This window comes from Podarcis liolepis (assembly GCF_965112155.1).
Source record: "Podarcis liolepis genome assembly, chromosome: 2".
Lineage (NCBI taxonomy): Eukaryota > Metazoa > Chordata > Lepidosauria > Squamata > Lacertidae > Podarcis > Podarcis liolepis.
In genome coordinates this window covers 65,356,457-65,374,287 of record NC_139555.1, presented here as the reverse complement: position 1 = coordinate 65,374,287, position 17,831 = coordinate 65,356,457, and the positions used below count along the sequence as shown (strand labels likewise).

General features: G+C 43.6%; 1 protein-coding gene and 1 long non-coding RNA gene across 5 annotated transcripts in view; both read right to left on the bottom strand.

Moving 5' to 3' along the window:
- Positions 1 to 570: 570 nt before the first annotated feature.
- Positions 571 to 17,831, bottom strand: part of LARP1 (La ribonucleoprotein 1, translational regulator) — a 65,461-nt gene continuing 48,200 nt past the window's right edge. For all 4 annotated transcript variants that reach the window (XM_083488328.1, XM_083488326.1, XM_083488329.1 and 1 more), the window contains exons 10-19: positions 16,986 to 17,155; positions 15,328 to 15,681; positions 12,051 to 12,174; positions 11,043 to 11,248; positions 10,799 to 10,905; positions 10,349 to 10,500; positions 9,042 to 9,186; positions 8,689 to 8,798; positions 8,010 to 8,137; positions 571 to 6,415 (exon numbers count right to left, since the gene is read on the bottom strand). In XM_083488328.1, coding sequence (XP_083344454.1) covers positions 6,170 to 6,415; positions 8,010 to 8,137; positions 8,689 to 8,798; positions 9,042 to 9,186; positions 10,349 to 10,500; positions 10,799 to 10,905; positions 11,043 to 11,248; positions 12,051 to 12,174; positions 15,328 to 15,681; positions 16,986 to 17,155 — 1,742 coding nt within the window. In that variant the 3' untranslated portion in view covers positions 571 to 6,169. The remainder of the gene's footprint in view (positions 6,416 to 8,009; positions 8,138 to 8,688; positions 8,799 to 9,041; positions 9,187 to 10,348; positions 10,501 to 10,798; positions 10,906 to 11,042; positions 11,249 to 12,050; positions 12,175 to 15,327; positions 15,682 to 16,985; positions 17,156 to 17,831) is intronic.
- Positions 12,458 to 15,297, bottom strand: LOC310699920. The gene is made up of 2 exons (XR_014522304.1): positions 13,301 to 15,297; positions 12,458 to 12,933 (listed from the first exon to the last, which is right to left on the bottom strand). It is a non-coding gene; the product is annotated as an uncharacterized lncRNA (long non-coding RNA).

Below are 17,831 nucleotides of genomic sequence, written 5' to 3'. Positions count from 1 at the left end.
CTAAAACTCATTAGAAAAATTAGCTGTTTGGTGACCCTGGAATGGAAAGCAAACACAACCATTCTCGTTTTACTTCCACATGGGCCTAGTCCTCAAGGAACAGCAGATGAGGCAATAAATATCACTGTGCCACTCTAGGCAGAAGACATACAAGAGGCTTGAGTCCTACAATAAAACATCCCTAAACTTAAGAGCTTAATTACTCATTCCTGGAGAATGCTACAGTACAATGATCTATTCCAAATATTTAGCTGTCGGTGTGCAGTAATACTTATTTTTGTATGGAGGCCCATTTGAGTCTATAATCAAAAGTGGCATACACACAGGTTGCTTCTTTGCCTCATTTTTCATTCTTTGAAGAACAGTTTAAATAACGTAGGCAACCAGGAATCTTGCTAGAGTACATAATACTGAAAGTGCAAAAGGACATTCATCTTGAAAAGTAACATTTTTAGCACACTTATCCTGCCATTACATCATCATATCATGCATCTCCCAGTTCTCTGGTCCACATGTGGTTGCCATTAGTAGAAATAGCCTCAAGGTAGAAACAAGAGTGTGCAAATTGCATGGTCTTTTGAGGTTTTTATTTTTATACATTTTTGTATTAAAAAGGAAAAAGCATAATTACCACAAATTACAAAGGACTAAAGCACTACTAGAATAATGAGTCACATCAGCCTAGAAAGCAGATACTCTGAATAATATTACTGTTTATAATACAGGCTCTCATTCAAGTATTTTACAATTTGTTTCCTCTTCCTTCCCCTGTCCCCCCCTCCCCCTCCCCCAATGTGATGATGATCCTAGCACATGGGTTAAGATTTACATACTATTAACAGATGGGATTGTGTATGGTGGGCCATATTAACAAGATCTTTTCCTCCCAGGTGATATACGGTAACAGTTGGTTTAAAAGTTCTCTCAATAATAAATACAGCTGAAAGTGATTACAAACACTTCTGGGGTTTTGTTTTAGAAGAAGGGGCAAGGTTGGAGCATGAATACATACAAGCCTGCTCAGGCAGAGCAAGCAAACCAAACAAACTGATGGTTCTTTTCCGACTGTGATGGCGTTATCAGACATCTATACAAAACAATCATTGCATCTTTTTGCAGGTTCCTCATCTGAAGGGTTGTTTTTTGTTTAGCAGCTTAACACAACTTCACACTAAGGAAGCTCCAACCACCACCATTTAAAGCTCAGTGTTGACTTCTGAGTCACAGTTTCATAGGCTGGAAATCCCAACCACCACGGTAGTGCACCACTGCAGGGACAAAGCCAACGATGATAGGAGAATTCAGCCATTCCTGTTTTATAGCACATGGCAATGCTACAGCAGGAAGGCTCTGGTGGGCAAAAGCTTCTGCCAAGGACACTGAAATCCATTTTCCAAAGGATATCAGTGACCCAGACCACCCTGTTGTACCAAGATCTATATTCTGGGAAGGAGGACAAATAGATACAGGAACAATACCATTGAGGAAATAAACAAAAAAGAAGGGCAACAGAAGGCCAGACTTGGAAAAACAAAGTCTGTAAAACCAAAAAAAGATGGTTAAACCCATGCCCTTTTGATGCTTCCAACCATAGGGTGTCCTCATCACAGATACATCGGTCCTATGTTCAAGTGTCTTCAGAAAGTTAAAATGTAAACTAACAGAAATGTTATCCTTAGAATTTTTTAATTTAAAAAACCACTTTGTCCAAACCCATGTTGCTGAGATGAAATTTCCCGCCACCCCCCCATAAAACCACTCATATATGAAATTTGATTAAAAAAAATAACTGAGGCATTTAACAATGTAGCTACCCATCCCTTCTAAAAACCTAGCTGATTTTTAAAAAGTTATTGACAAATCCAAGTTTCAGAAGAGGATCCATATGGAGAGATAATAGAGCATGGCAGAGTTTGCTGCGTTAACAGATTTGATTGTTTTTTGCTTAAAAGAAAAATGAGCAAGGCATGAAAGATGGCTCCCATCCCATTACTCTATTAAAAACAACAACACAAATGTTATGGCAGAGTACTGAGGTTACTGTGTCATGTGTTAACGGTACATTCAACTAACCAACTAGAAGCAAGATGGACAAGTACAGAACTGGAGCAACCCAACAGCTGCAAAAGTGGGAGAAGGAGCAGAATGGGGCTAAGGACAGACTGAGCACCAACACCTAATAAAGGTCACTTACTTTCCCTGTATGTCCTAAACCAGATTTCAGACCCCCACCCTATTACCCTGCCCAGAGGTCAGCTACCCAGGATGACACTTCTTTAAAGTTACTGCTTACCTATAAGACTGCTTGAGTTCCCACTGGGAAACACTTTCTGTTTTAACCTAAGTCTCATACATTGGGCAATAGCTGGTGGCTTCCTAAAAACAACACGACTAGAACTACGACTGCATATGTTTGAGGGACAGGATACCAGTGTCCACTGACTTGGTCTGCTTTAAAAACCAAGACATAACATTGAAGCAAAATCGTTACTATACTCTCTTCCCAAAGTGTAGGGAAACTTTGAACCAGGGTGGTGAAAACTGAGTGTACCAACACCCACACAGAAAGCTGGATACCATCTTTATAGGAATAATGCTATGACTTTCTGGCACTGAACAGCCAAGGCACTGGATGTGCATACTAACAGTAACGTGTCTACAAACACATGCGGCCATTGTCATATCAAGATGATGCAGGAGACTGACCCATCAAGGTTCCAAAAGGCTACGCTCCCTTCAAGTAAGCAAGTACCTTCAGCTTGTCGCTTGAACGGTAGGTAAGAACTTTGTGGTCCAATTTCATGGTATATCCTGGGACATCCACAGAGGAATCAATATGAGATTCTTATCTCCTCTTTCCACAAACTAACCCTGCATCCTTAACTGATCTCCTATACCACACCAGAATGCTTTTCTACACCACCAACAATTGTTTGCCTTCAGTTCTTCATCAGCAAAGACAAGCAGCTTATCACTGAAATGAAACAGACAAACCACTTTTAGAGCAAGACTTCAGCACTCATCGCCACTTGGATGAAAGTTCAAAGACCATTTCCTTTCAAAGATGAAACCTTTAAACAAAAATGCTCTGGTTAATCTCACTATGTCATCAAGCCTGAACACATACTCCTGTCTCACAAGCAGCAGTTCCCCAATACATGCTTTGCCTTATTCAAAACTGAATTGTGATCAAGTTACAAAAGTTAGGATTTCAGCCCATTACCAATTGAAATCCTGCCAAACAAGAAAAGCAGCTTCATTGCACCATGTTGTACTAGCGAAATTAGAAGACAGCAGTAGTTCTGACTGCCAATTCCATGTTAACATGGTTCTGCTACTGCAATGCACTTGGCGAAGCTCACAGTGGGTATTCTGCCACACCTGGTGAAATGCTCATGTCTTTTAATGGTACCACAATGAGAGGCTGAGGGTTTGATATAATACAGGATCACAACTTATGCAGCAAAAAACTAGAACCACAGGGCACAAGTTAACTGCATGGTCACCCAAGACTGCTCCATAACAAACTCCCATTAATAGCATGCTTGACACAGCTAAAATGAAATAACATTAGCTAGACACAACAGGCTCTCCTAAGGCAGTAAGGCCCATGTTCTCAATTATCTACATCTGCAGTACCAACATCCTAGAAGAGGAGTGACAGAAATCAACCAACCGCCCTAGCATCATATCCCCTGCATTCCTAAAGTAAAAAAGTGTTGCTCCAACTGGCTGGGAATAAAAACATCCTTACCTGACACAGGCCTCATTGCCACACTCTTTGCAGCATGTTAAAAATCTGAGAAACAGGCCTAGAATGTAACCTCTAAAATGTGTGTTGATGACACACCTCTCTTCCTCTCCCCACCCCTAACAATGGTCTAGGATCCAAAGTAGCGTAAGGGTGCTCCTTCGCACCCTTTATGGCAATAAGTCTCCACACTCAGAAAAGGCTGTGGGATCCTCCAGAGCAGAGCATGTGAGTGGCTGCAGATAGGAAGGTATTAGCCTCCAGCATCATGGAAGTGCCTCCAGCATCATGCATTACTGGGAAAGAAGGGTGGAGACTGTTTGGAGCCAGGCCATTGTGTGTAGGACCACATAGAAATATTGCCACCACCATTCATCCCCACCACCATTCATCCCTCTTTAGAGTCACAGGGCAAGCTTAGGTGGCATAATGACCAAGCAATCGCAGCTCTTCCATCTCCTACTAAAATCTCTGGCTTGCAGAACAGGGACAGTACATTAGGCAATATAACAAAATGTAGCAAACAATAAAGCATGTTGTCAGAAACAAGTTGTCTGTACACATATGCTTCCATCTTCTCTGAAGTTCACTTCTATAGCTCCAGTACCAGCTGCTTTTAAGATGTCAAGAGCCATGCAGCCACACACTGCCAATAGTCTCAGACTTAGTTCCAAGCAGTTAACCCAAGAGCAGTTAAGTCAATCATGGTGCTTTGTATAAAGTTCTATGACACAGGATGAGTGGACATGGTTCCAATACATGAAGTGATTTCATGATGCAAGACAGTCAAGGTGTTGGTAGCTAGAGAAGAGTCTAAACACAGCTGGGTCCTCCGTGGCTACATGGTCAACCCAGGGAAGGCAGGCAGGCAGGCTAGCATGCCAGTAATTCAAGAGTCTACAGAAAGGGAGGGCCTGCATAGGGAAGTTAACACTTAGCAAGCCACCTCTTTTTTGGAAACCACCACACACAAAAATCCCACCTTGTTTGCTTTAAAGCTCATTTCTCTGTACACACATTCTTCAACCATATATATTAAAGAGCAAGGATGTGTGCCAGTGGATCTTCTCTGTGCAATTACCTATTCCTGGCACATTTGCCTGCCTACCATGGGATAGGAAGAGTTCATGAGATCAACAGGCTAGTTCCTGGCCTGGCCTGGCCTGCCCTGGTGGGAGAGGGAGGAAAATGGCAGTGCACCTGGAGGTCTGAGTGAGGCAATAGCATGTGTAGTTGCTGTAGCAGGAAGGGCACTAGAAAAGTTGACACATTTACATCAGCACCAACTACACAATAGCAGAAGTCTTAGATTTTAGTGCTCCAGTACCCCCTTCTCCAGAGATAAACTGTCTAGGTGGCTTGAGACAACATTCACCTAGAAATCAACAGTACTGTTCCAGTCGATGCAAATCACAGCTGGGTCAGAGGGGAGATCACCAGCCATTGCAGACAAGAGTCACTACTGGACAGGGAAACAGTAGGTATTATCACAGCCCGGATGAGTCCCAAGCAGATGCCATGTTCCAAATTTGCTCAGAGAAGTCAGGGATGCCTCCAATTTCCCAACTCCACAATAAGGCAACTTATTATTTTCAAGGAAGGAAGCAAAGACAGACTTTTTTTTAAAACAAGTTTTTTGTGGGGGTTTTTTGTTTTTGTTTTGTTGTGTAAGAGAAAGCTGTTTTAGCAAAGTCTCATCATGAGAGTAGCATTCCTATGTGAGGGGAGACACTGTGCGAGTTTATGTTCTACCCATCACACAAAGGAACTGGGCGAGCCCAATGCGAGGTGGGCCCATGTTCAGTTAGGGTCCTTTGGTTGACTTCCAGTAGTCAAGTCTGTGATGGAAAAGGTGTGCAGCATGGAAGGGAAGCCGTAACAGAAGTGATACTTGTGATGGTGGTAAAGGGACTCCTTGTGCATTGTCATAACCAGAATGACAGGCGCCTGGTGGACTTAGAAAGCCGAAGGCAAATTCCAAATGGAACCACACTGTCCGGCCCACCGCCTCCAGCTTCTTTCAAGTGGGCTGCATAGTTGATCGGTGGGATGAGGAGGAGCTGGATCATGTCGCCGCATGATGCAGAATTGTTTTGGTTTATCCAAACAAACTTCTATCAATAATTTAAAACTTGATATAGATATATATATATTTATATTTATAAAAATCTCCCCCTTCCCAACCCTACCCCAGAAAGGCGCTAAGACGTGAAAATGTGTGGATGTGGCTCCAATCAGTAACTTAATCACAGCGAAGAAAAGGATGCTTTCAGCTTGCTTCGTCTTGTTTTCCCAGCCAACAAGAGAAATTGTGTGCGTTGTAGTCCCCACCTCTGGTAAGCAGCCTGGTTTTGGATGCCCACATTCCAACTCCCTCAAGTGTCCCTGCCCCCTTTCCATTGGAAGTTCTGGTGTGTCTTATTTCCCTATTGTTTGCGTTTCTACAGTCGCTGTAGAAACTGCATGTGGCTGGCTCAGGTTTTTGGCATCCTCCTGCACAGGCTGGCTAGATGAGGTGGGGACTTGGTTGGATGAGACAGAGACTTGATGGGATGGGGTCTGGGTGACAGGTTTGCTGGAAGACTGAGATGGGTATCGCTTCCTTCCATCGACTCCCAATGCTGCTGGGTATCTCTTGTGGCCACCTTCTTCCCCTATAGGGGGCTGAAACAGAAAATAAATAATTATGTAGCACTTGGGCATCCCTCTCAAGCATGCTTCATTTAAAGGAAAGGTTCCCCAAATCCTGGTTGTTCACCAAAAACAAAATAGAAGATAGCTAACAAGCAGGAATTGAACTAAAGGTAACACACAATGCGGATAGGAGCTAAAGTAATGATGCAAAAGTACCATACAATTTGGGTTGGGGATAAGTACAGGAGATGAAAGATTCTCCCATACAGAGATAGAAAAGGGAGAGAAGGTAAACAAGTGAGAATACCAGATACAATTAGCTCTAGTTCTGTCAGCTGAATACAAGGCTTTGAAGAACACCTCTCTGAGTAACAAGACTGCCCTGTGTGTTCTTTTAGGAAGGCTTTTTTGAGATTCTAAAGCAACATTTATATAAGGCAATGGACAATATGAAGATATTAGAGGTGAAATTTAAGGAGTGACTGTGTGTGTGTGTGTGTGTGTGTGTGAGAGAGAGAGAGAGAGAGAGAGAGAGAGAGAGAGAGAGGAGGAATGTGAGAGGTAACTGAAATGAATTGGACTGTGCCTCTCAACAGAGCTGTAATCAGTCCCCGTGCCAGTGGATGCTGCTGCTACTGTACTTCCAATTAATCTGACCAACTACTTCTAGACACAGGCTACAGAATTAAGTCGGGTTCAAGTTTGCCCTTGGGAACTGTACTTTGAACTTATGCATTCTTTGTACTATGATTTTCTACCTCACTTACCAGTTTGCAGCAAAGAGATTTTGCTGTGGCATCTGAATTGGACAAACTACAGTTATCATAAGCCACAGTTTGCCTTCAAGCCAGAATCATTAACCCATTTTTATTTCTGGTGTGGACGTGGACTATGACCAAATCATAAGATGGTCACAATACTAAAACTGGGCAAATGGAGGGGGGGTGGGAGAGCACATGGCTCCAGAGATGATTTCTTAATCAGTAAGACAGCAAAGAGATGGTTCAAGCAGTAATTTCTCCCCCTTCAGTGCAATACCACAGGGAGAGACTTAGGCTGCTGTTCAATGATGCACAATCACCTGAAGATCACAACAATGAATGCCAACTTTCATATAGGAATGAGCCATCAGAGATATCAAGTTATATGGAAGTCTGTTACCTCAAACACAATGTGGATGAGAATTTTGTTCCATTTTAAAGAGAACCGATCTCATTCACACCTCATAGATCAATAGACTGATTAAAACACAAATATCCTTCAAATTTCACACTTATTTTATAATGAGTTGTAAAATGTGTGCATTTAAATATGCATTCTGTGCTAAAGGATAGGCACAATAACTATTTGATACATAAATAGTTATAAATATAAAAATTGAGGGTTCAGAAAATGTTTATTAACTGACAAACTAACTTTTAAGCAGATTTAAATAGGTGGCTTTACTGAGATATTGCATTGTTTATGTGATTATAAAAGTTGAGATTATATTTTTTTGTACACCTGAATTTAAGGTAAACTTTTGTTTAAAAGATACATTCACCACGGACCCCTGCAGGTCTACAAGATGCATCCATTACAAGTGTCTAGTAGAAAACTACAAGAAACAGTTACTTCTACTTACATCCACTCGGAAGTCTTCAAGGCGTCGGAATTTGCTGAGGTATTCTTGCAATTTGCAATCAATGTCCAAGTTTTTGGCTTTGGAATATTTTAAGAAGGCCCAAAACTTTTCAAGCCCATAAAGCTGCCCTATTAAGACAAGGAGCAAAACAGACACAAGTCAGACCCTGTCATCAAAGAAGTTTCCAAAATCTCTCATTTAACAACAGTGGAAGGGAAAAGGAGGAAAGCTGTAACTATCAAGTTTCGGTAAAAAGCTGGAATGAATAAACAACGGCAATCTAGCCAAATGTCAGAATCGAACTCTTCTGCAACTACAAATTGCTGCACGTTAAAAGTATCTAAACAGTGCTAGAAGCAGTGGTGCTGAAGGGAAAGAAGAGGGTCAAGAAATGTGCCAGTCCTTTGCTGGAAGGGAGACTTCTCTAAAAACAAGAAGGGTGATCATGTCCCCACAAGACAGGCTGCTGTAACATGTTCAAGATCCTTTAATAAAGATTTGGATACCACCCAATGTCCTCAGAACCCCCATTATATTAGGGGTCTGGAATCACAGAAGAATGTTTTTAGTCGAAAGACAGGCTGAACGATTCAAGGCATTATTCCTCACAGATCACTGCCACTGCAATGGCACAGAAGGAAGCCCCTGGAATACCAGCCAGTCAGACCCCCCCACTTACCAGCTTCATAATCTTTTATAGTTTCTTCTTGGAAATCCTTAAATATGTCAAGTCGGAATTTCTTCTCCAGTCCATAGCTATAATATCTGAAAAGGCACTCCAGTCCATACCTGCAAGACCATGACATCCACCTCATCAACATTTGCCTCCAACCGTACTCTTTTCCTCCCCAAGAGCCTTCCACGCTGCATTTCTCTTCCTGATTAAGTCCCGATAAATTACACATCTCATGTTTCCTGCAGAAGACAAGGGCTCCCCCATATCCACCAATTTAAGCTAGCCCACATTTCTCCTTTCCATCCTTTAATATGCAAGCCACCTTATGGTGGTGCTCTGAAGACACAAGAACCTACCTGTACCCTTCCTTTGCATCTTCCAAGGCCAACTGCTTGAACTCTTCGTACATTTTCTTGTTGAAATGATCACGAAGGAAAAACGACCAGAATCTGAAGAGCGTATTCATCTCCTGGGACTGACCAATGCCCAGTCGCTTCCGCTCTGTTCAAGGGGAAAGAGGCAAACCTCATAAGAACCAGCTTATGGTACACCCAAATTAAAACACTGCATCCTGTCCTGAAAGTGGGGATCATAAAATCCCCTGGTTCTCCATGATTCCATCGTAGTATCTCCCCTTTCAAGGAAAAAAACCACTGGTATTCTATTTATTCTTTAGCACAGGGAATGCCCGATCCTTTTCCATATTGGAGTCAAGTATATGTAGACATTCCTTTAGTCTACGTCATCATTCTGCAAGGAGCAAAGACTAGCTACCTTTGAAACTATCCTATGACTACTGGAAATAGAATGGCTTTAAAATTAAGGAGAAACTAGATTTGCAAGGCTTCAAACATCATATAATATAACCAACTCTGTCACATTCTTGTCACAGAACTGTGTAGAACACAGGTGTCCTCCCTCCAGATTACTAGAGTCCATGCCTGCTGTAGATCATGCAGATGTGCTGCTCACAGATCACTAAACTTCTTCAGAAATGCTGAAAAGCAGCTAAATTCAGCACCGGACAGTGTGCTGCAAAACAGACCCAAGAATGCAAGTTTTGGATGCCATCTGATTATCTGCTCACATTCTGCTAGAGGAGCACCAGCTATTCCTGCTCTGGTGAGTCTATCATTCCCATTCAGGAAGTATACTATATCATAAACATACAGTTCTAGCATTTGCCTTACAGTCAACTCACATCTTACGCATGGGTTACGTTCTGGGGGTAGTGGGCATAGTCAGAATAACCCCTTGAAATCGCTCCTGCATAAGCAATCTTACCTTCTGGAGCCAGCATGCCAAACAGGTCATCCTCCATGCCCCCGGCCCTTCCAGGCTGCAGGAGGCTCTCACAAGATCTTGGACAGCCACACAAGATCTCACAAGAGCCTCTCAGAGCAAGGCAGAGCGCTTAAAAGTTACTCTCACATTGGGAAACCCTGCACAAAAAGCTTTCAAGCTCCCTGCCTTCTGTGCATTTAATTTGTGTGATTTCAACTGGCAGGCTTCCAGCTGCATAAAGCTGAAATTGCATGAGTTAAGTTATGAGTTGACTGTACTAAGAAAAATGATTGCTGTCTTCAGCACCAGCTTGACTGCTATCAAGGCCTGCATAAAAGCCAAGCATCTAGACAACTTCAAGTGTATCTATACAACTCACCATTAAGGCAGCGCCGGCGATACTTGTGGTAGACATGTTGTGTGAAGCCATTCTCCTTGAGGAGTTCATGGGAGGGGTGCTGGAACTTGGGCAACGATTGTGGAGTGCAGCCATAGCTGCCAATGGCTGGTGTGCCTTCTGAGGGGCTGGAACTGAGCAAGGAGAAAACACTTGAGTCAGAGAAGCACTCAGAAACATTACTAAAGGATTCAGAACGCTACAGAAATGACATAAGGTTCAACTAAACTTCAGAAGGGGATTTTCTCTGACTGCAAGCATGTTTCTGAGAAAATGCTGAAAACTAAGTTAATATGGAGAAGGGGGGGTGAAAAAACCAGAACTTTTAAAAAATAAAAAATAAATCTGTTTTCATCTGTATCTAATGCCCCCCCCCCCGCCACCTGTTTTAAAACTTCACTGAGAATTATCAACTGCCTGTCTTTGTAGTACCTTATGGATGCAGTTCGAGGTCTATGCTCCCGGGAATCCATCACCCAACCAACATGACATTCCATTGGAGGATTTGAACTGTGCCGTGTCTTCCTCTTCCGGGGCGTCTGTAAGAAGCAAGGGCTCAGTTGACATAATGGAGACTGGTATTTCTTACGGTCTCCAAGTCAAGAAGAATCACAAATACACTGAGCATAATCACATGCATTTGGCACAGGCAAAGCTTTTGGTATGCAAGACTTACCTTGGCATCTATCAACCTGCCTTCCTTAACCACTGGGTAAAAACGGGGCGTCTGTGTTGGGTCTTTCAGTTGAGGTGTGCGAGGAGTCCTGGGAGTCCTGGCATTGCGATAGTTTGGGGATTCTGGCACAGTTGTTGGCAAAGATCGGGCAATGGTTGAAGGCTCTGGCACACCAAAGAGCTTATTTGCCAGAGCATCTGTAGGAACTAAAAAAAACAACACCAAAATCTCTATAGCTTCTCCTGCATATATGTCCAACATCCACATAAACACACTTCTTTCTGACTCTTAATAACCTGCCGCAAGGGAAAATAAATTATAGTCAGGGCTTTTTTTCCAGCCGGAATTCACTGGAACTCAGTTCTGGCACCTCTCAGATGGGCACCATTGCCATTGTAAGAGAACAAGGGAGGAAGTTCATGGTGAGTTCTGGCACCTCTTTTTCTAGAAAAATAGCACTGATTATAGTGAATAAGTTTCCGGTGGGGGGGGGCAGGGAGTGCTTAAAAAATAAAAAATAAAAGCACCACCAAAACGATGGATAAGGACTGTAAAGATAAGAAACATACTAGAGTAACTTCCTATTTGTTGTTATTTTAACCAGCATGGTCATATGAACCACTGAAATATATACATATATACACACACGCACACTTCCTGTACAATATATACATAGATACAACATTAAAACACAGTATCAACCAACACACACACACACACACACAAATACAAACAGGTTTTTATATTTCATTCCCAATTAAATCTTTACAGTCCCAATTAAATATTTACATTTATCCTCAATAAATGTTCCCTCAATTTTGGGGCACCAAATCTCACAACTCTGAAGTAATTCTAGTTGCTAGACTTAACACGTCCAAACTCTGGAATAACAGAGCAGATAAGAGAACATGGAAATGTAACTTAAATGGTTGGAAGTGTTATTGGGCGAGACCCTCCTGCAAGTGAAATGATAACGCTGAGCATTCTGCAAAGGGTTTGGTCTCCTACCTTGTTGGAACCTTGGTGGTCCTGGAGGAACTTCCTGATTTGGATCAATGGGAGGCTCAGGAGTCAAAGTGTCAAACTGTTCTCGGCTGATCATATTGACTTTCTTGAAGTTCTCTACTTCTTGCTGCATTTGGGGGAAGAAGGAATCACAGAGAAATGAAACACGTATCTGGAGGTGGTAGGATACATAATAATAATAAATAAAATAAAATATAGCTTATTATTCCTTGTTTCATGTTTTTCCCCTCCCCACCCACCACCCCAGGAAATGGCAAATCACAGGCTACATGTGTTAAAGAACAATGCACCAGTTTCAAGTGTGACAAAATCTACAAGTGAGTCCACTAGATGGTTGCAACTTTTAAAAAAAATCTGGTGAAACAGCCACCCACATCACACAAAACTTCTTCTGAGGCAAAGCTTTCTTCATCAGGAGACAAAGCTTTCATTAACAATCCCAGTCATGGAGACAACCAGTCGGTCAGCTGAGACCCAACAATAAAAACGGGGTGCAGATTAGAAATAATTATACGTGGAACTCAGACATACTAGAGGCCACTGTATATTGAGTTGACTTAAGAATATATAGAGAATATACAGAAAACAACCGTTTTGTGCAGAGGTTGCATTTCTGCCCTGCGCACATCTGTGGAGCACATGCAAGTCTGCTCTGTTATGCGCCACCCCTTTTTGAGACCACTTCCGAGTTGCAGCAACTTGTGTGGGCTTTGAATGAGCACAAGTCATTGCCTGTAGGAGGATTCATTACAACTCAGAAATACAGACCCCCATGTGCAGAGTTTGGTAAGCATAACCAAGCCAAAATAGGTATGGAGATGGTAGACACATTTTTATTTTCGTAAAAGAAGCGCACAGCCTAGCCCTCCCTCAGGCTGTTATTTCTACTAAAGGTACCCCTGCCCGTACGGGCCAGTCTTGCCAGACTCTAGGGTTGTGCGCCCATCTCACTCAAGAGGCCGTGGGCCAGCGCTGTCCGAAGACACTTCCGGGTCACGTGGCCAGCGTGACATCGCTGCTCTGGCGAGCCAGAGCCGCACACGGAAACGCCGTTTACCTTCCCGCTGGTAAGCGGTCCCTATTTATCTACTTGCACCCGGAGGTGCTTTCGAACTGCTAGGTTGGCAGGCGCTGTGACCGAACGACGGGAGCGCACCCCGCCGCAGGGATTCGAACCGCCGACCTTTCGATCGGCAAGCCCTAGGCGCTGAGGCTTTTACCCACAGCGCCACCTGCGTCCCATTGTTATTTCTACTACTCCTCTTTATTTCCAGCTCACTTCCAGTACCACACCCTACATTTAAAGTACATGGCTTAGCCTAAAGAATTCCGGGAACTATAGTTTACCCCTCCCCCACAGCTCCAATTCCCAGCACCCACAACAAACTGGTTCTCAGCATTCTGCATGGGAGAAACCATGTGTTTTAAGTCTGGTGTGTATACACAGCCAGAGCCAGAACAGGGAAAGTGGGGCAAGAGCAATCAATTATGGGAGTTTGAGCCAGAGGAGGAGAGATGGTTCTGCATATTTCTCTCCCATGTTTTTCATTTACAAGAAGGCCTTGCACCCACAGGCCAGTGAGGCCTGTAGTTACGGTAACTTGCAATTTCAAATTGCACTTTAGGAAACACCTTCTAGTAATCTGTAAATGCTCCACAAAGCCTCCTTAGGCAGCCACACCTAACATAATTCCTCTCTGTGAAGCAAGAAGCAAAATGTATAGTATGCTTGGTCCTGAACATCTTTTTGTAAAGTAAGCCCTCAAGTAGGAAATACAGAAGGATTCTCTGATTTGCTGCAGCCAGCACTGAACAGCTGCAGTCCCTTCAGCAGCAACTCTATGTTCCCATCTCAAACATCTGCCACCAGATCATCCAAGGCCAGCCTTAATAAGGACTGCATATTTAAGTTGTAGGTCTGTGTTTAGTAGCTGGTCTTTGCATGCTCTCAAATGTTGCAAGAGCTCCCTCTGGGAAGCAACTGAGCAATTACCTCTGGCAGCTATTCATTTCTGAAAATAAGAGGCACCACAATCCGCTGGCTGGTAAGCCTGAAAGCCCTTCTTCCTTACCCGGATTACTCAGTGGAAAAGTGAATGGCATTTGGCATGTGCTCAGAGGCACTGTTTCACTGAGTGAATACAGATTCCGGAGCTAGAACGAGCAGGGTTCAAATAAAGTCTTAACAAACAAGTGGCATAAAATTGCAAGGGGTTAAGGAGACAAAGTCCTCATCCAGTATGTGCCTATGGACTACACTCATATAATTTTGCACCTAAAAAGTCAGCATTGCCAAAATTCACCACCCCAAGCAAGGGAAGATGAGACAACAGCACAACAGAAAGTCTTAAAAGCAATTGCTCCAGAGAGGAAGACAAGACAGCACGTGAAAGCATTTGAGGCATAATAGGTTGCAAGCACAATGGCAGAATAAAGGCTGAAAATTAAGGGCCAGTTTAAACAATACATCAGAAATGTTTGGGAGGGGAGAATATTACCTGTTTGATACTACACATACTCAGATGTATATAAACAAGAGTATGCCAAAACATGTTAGTTTGTCAGGGACCAGAAAGCCTGCAATGCCAGCATGATAACATGGCATGCACAAGTACTGTCAATTCAGATTCTAAACAACACATTGTCAAAACTGCACATGTATTATTTTTCAGCAAGTCCAGAATCATCTTTAAAACTAGGCCTAAGTAACAAAAAAGCAAGGCATGGGTGTGATGCAAGGTGGAAGGAAACATTTATGTAGTGTGAAGACTTCTTACAAATAGGTGGTGGTACTTATTGTTTGGAATCCATAACCAGGGTTATCATATATTATACATATATTGAAAAAGATACAATAAAAGAAATTGAACAATACTTTCATACTCAAGATAAAAGCATATAGGAACATAGTTAATGACTGCTGGTTCCAATTCTATCTTCTTTCATCAGTCACTTCCACACAAAGGAAGCAGAAAAAGGTAGAAGAGACAACTTGCATGTTAGTTATGTTCCCAGGGCAAACAGATGCTTGTCAGATCCACTGCTTGCAATGCTCCCAACTCAGTTACATATAGGTGGGTTGGCAAGTGATTTAATACTTTTTGCGCAAGGCACAAGTAATATTATCTCATAAATTGTGAAAATTAAACCACCATTGAACTAAAAATATGATCAAGACACAGTACGCACAACTCCTTTTCCCGCTCTCAGAACACAACCATTTTTGTTTGCGCTAAGGTGGTGCACCCCTGGTTCTCACCTTTATCTGAGAGTACTCTGGCTCAAACTGCTCTGTCCACAGGTCCTGCTCATAGTAGTACAGCCCATCATTGATCACCTTAGCCAACTCTGAGCTCATCTTCGCCCTGGATGTGTGGTTGCCTGTTCTATCTCCCCCCGGATGCCGGCGCAGATAAGGGGGTGTCTGTGTTACAATCAAAATCTTATTCACGTCTCTGTCATCAATTTCGTAGTCTGAATCCTCATCTGACCAATCTGTAAAGGTGTTTTTTCGGCCATCCATCTGTTCCATCTCCTCATCAAACATGAAGTCCAGCTCCTCAGGCTCATCCTGATCTTTCTGCTTCACTGGCGTTTTGGATTCTTCTGGTTTCTGGTTTCAAAATAGATAATGCTGTTAAGACAGAAGCTGCTGGGACACTGATCACAGAAGACTTATCTAGGGGATCCTATGCAGCAAAACAAGACAGGCAAAGGTTCAACCTCAAAACAAAGGTCAACGCCTAAGAAACCAAACACACCCTAGTCACATAAAGCCCAGCCCACCATATGACCATCTTCCACCCATCATGATCCTCCAGGCACAGCAACCCTTTCATAGATGTTCATCCTTCAAGTATAGCAAACCAGCCTTGGGGCCTTAAAGCAGAACCCTGGGCAGCTATAACTCCAAGAGACGTGAACCAGCATCTAAACCTCACAAAATTCAATAGTACAAATTACAGAAAAAGGATAGATGGAATTATGATGTAGTTTGTGTGAAGGAATAACTCTTTTGGGAAAGAGCAGAAACACCATCTCCCTTGACACAACTAAGGGGAGAAAGTGCCACATAAACGCTCTAGAACAGGGGTTGGCAACTATGGCCCGGGCGCCGGATGCGGCCCACCAGGCTCGTAAATCCAGCTTGCAGACCCTGCCGCCCGCTCAGTCAGTCCCCGCACTGAGCTAAACCGGCGTGGCATTTCCTTGAAAAGAAGCCGCGGACGCCTCTGGGCGGGCAGTGACGCTGGCGCGGCTTCAGATTGGAAGTTCCTGCAGCCAACCCGAAGCCTCGCCACGCACACACTGAGGTAAATCTGGCGCGGCCATGGATGGAGAGGCCAGCGGGCGGGCGGCAGGTCTGAGCCGTGCCATGGGCATTGTGATGGGCGCATCGTGGGGCTTCAGCTGGAGCTTGGCACGCATGCTGGCCCTGTGCCTGGCTCAGCGCTGCTGCTGGTGGCATGCTCCGCAGCCGAGCTGGAGGATGAGCTGCACACTGCCTGCCTGGCGCTCTGCATGCGCTGCCTGCCCACAGACCTGGCCTCGGACGACGGGCCACAGCATGTGGTGCATACCGCCTGGGAGCTCCACAGGGACAGGCTGATGGAACAGCTGCTGCTTGTCAACAATGCCGGTGAGCAGGTGGTGCTGAGACGTGCTCCTGAGCACATGCAGTGTGTGTTCCTCCTCCAGGTCCAGAGGCAGCTGCAGGACCGGCTTGCAGGGTATTTCTATTTTTCAAAATATAGCCTGCCCCCCCACAAGGTCTGAGGGACAGTGGACTGGCCCCCTGATGAAGAAGTTTGCTGACCCCTGTTCTAGAACCTCCTATGTCTTCTGCCCAGCATTAAATGTGTCCATTTGTAGGACTGACATACATGAGGATGTCAGCTAATGCAATTCACCAACTACCTTGGGTCTGATTGGAGAAGGCCTAGGCCTCTTCTTCACTTCAATCCATGCTTCAGAGTCCAAGTCTGGCAGGCTGGCAGAAAGGCCTTTGGGCATTGTCTTCAGATTACTAACTTCCTCTGTCTTCGTTGGCACAGGACTAGCAGAGCGGGGAGACCCAGGAGCAGATTCTGTAACATGGTATTTTAGTAAAAGATAAATATCTGTACATGCAGGCAACAGCCCTTTACAAAACACCCAACAAGGATAAGCCCGGTGCTGTGAATAGTATCGGTTGAGTACGGGTGGCAACTTTCACCTCCCTTTACAGAACTATCATGAACATCTGAGATGAGTGGAAGAGCTTTGGCTATTTACATATTTTCTACTTAATTTGTATTAAGCACTCATGAAAAATTGTTGGTTCTATTATATGATCCTTAGAATTTTTGCCTGAGCCTTACATAGCCCTGGCTAATTATGATATTCAGTGGTTTTCCTTTCACCAGCTGAGACTCCCATTTCTCTACAGGGAAGAATGCTAGAAATATATAAAATGTTTTCACCACCTGCCTGAAGCACAACACAGAAGGGGCCAGTCTAACCATCCTTGGGAAGGAGTTAAAAAATGAGAGCGCTATAACAACAATAAATGCTTGTATCTCCACCTAGCGCACCTGCCTTGGTGGTGCAATACATGGAAGAGCTATGCTAAAGATTACTGTAACTGATGGGGAGGTTCATACAGAAGCTGTTGAAATATCCTGGCCCCAAGCCACTTAAGGTGTTATTACAGTTATTAGCCAGCACCTTTATCTGGACCTAGAAATCAACTGGAAGGAAGTGCAATTTTAATGGTCAGAAAAA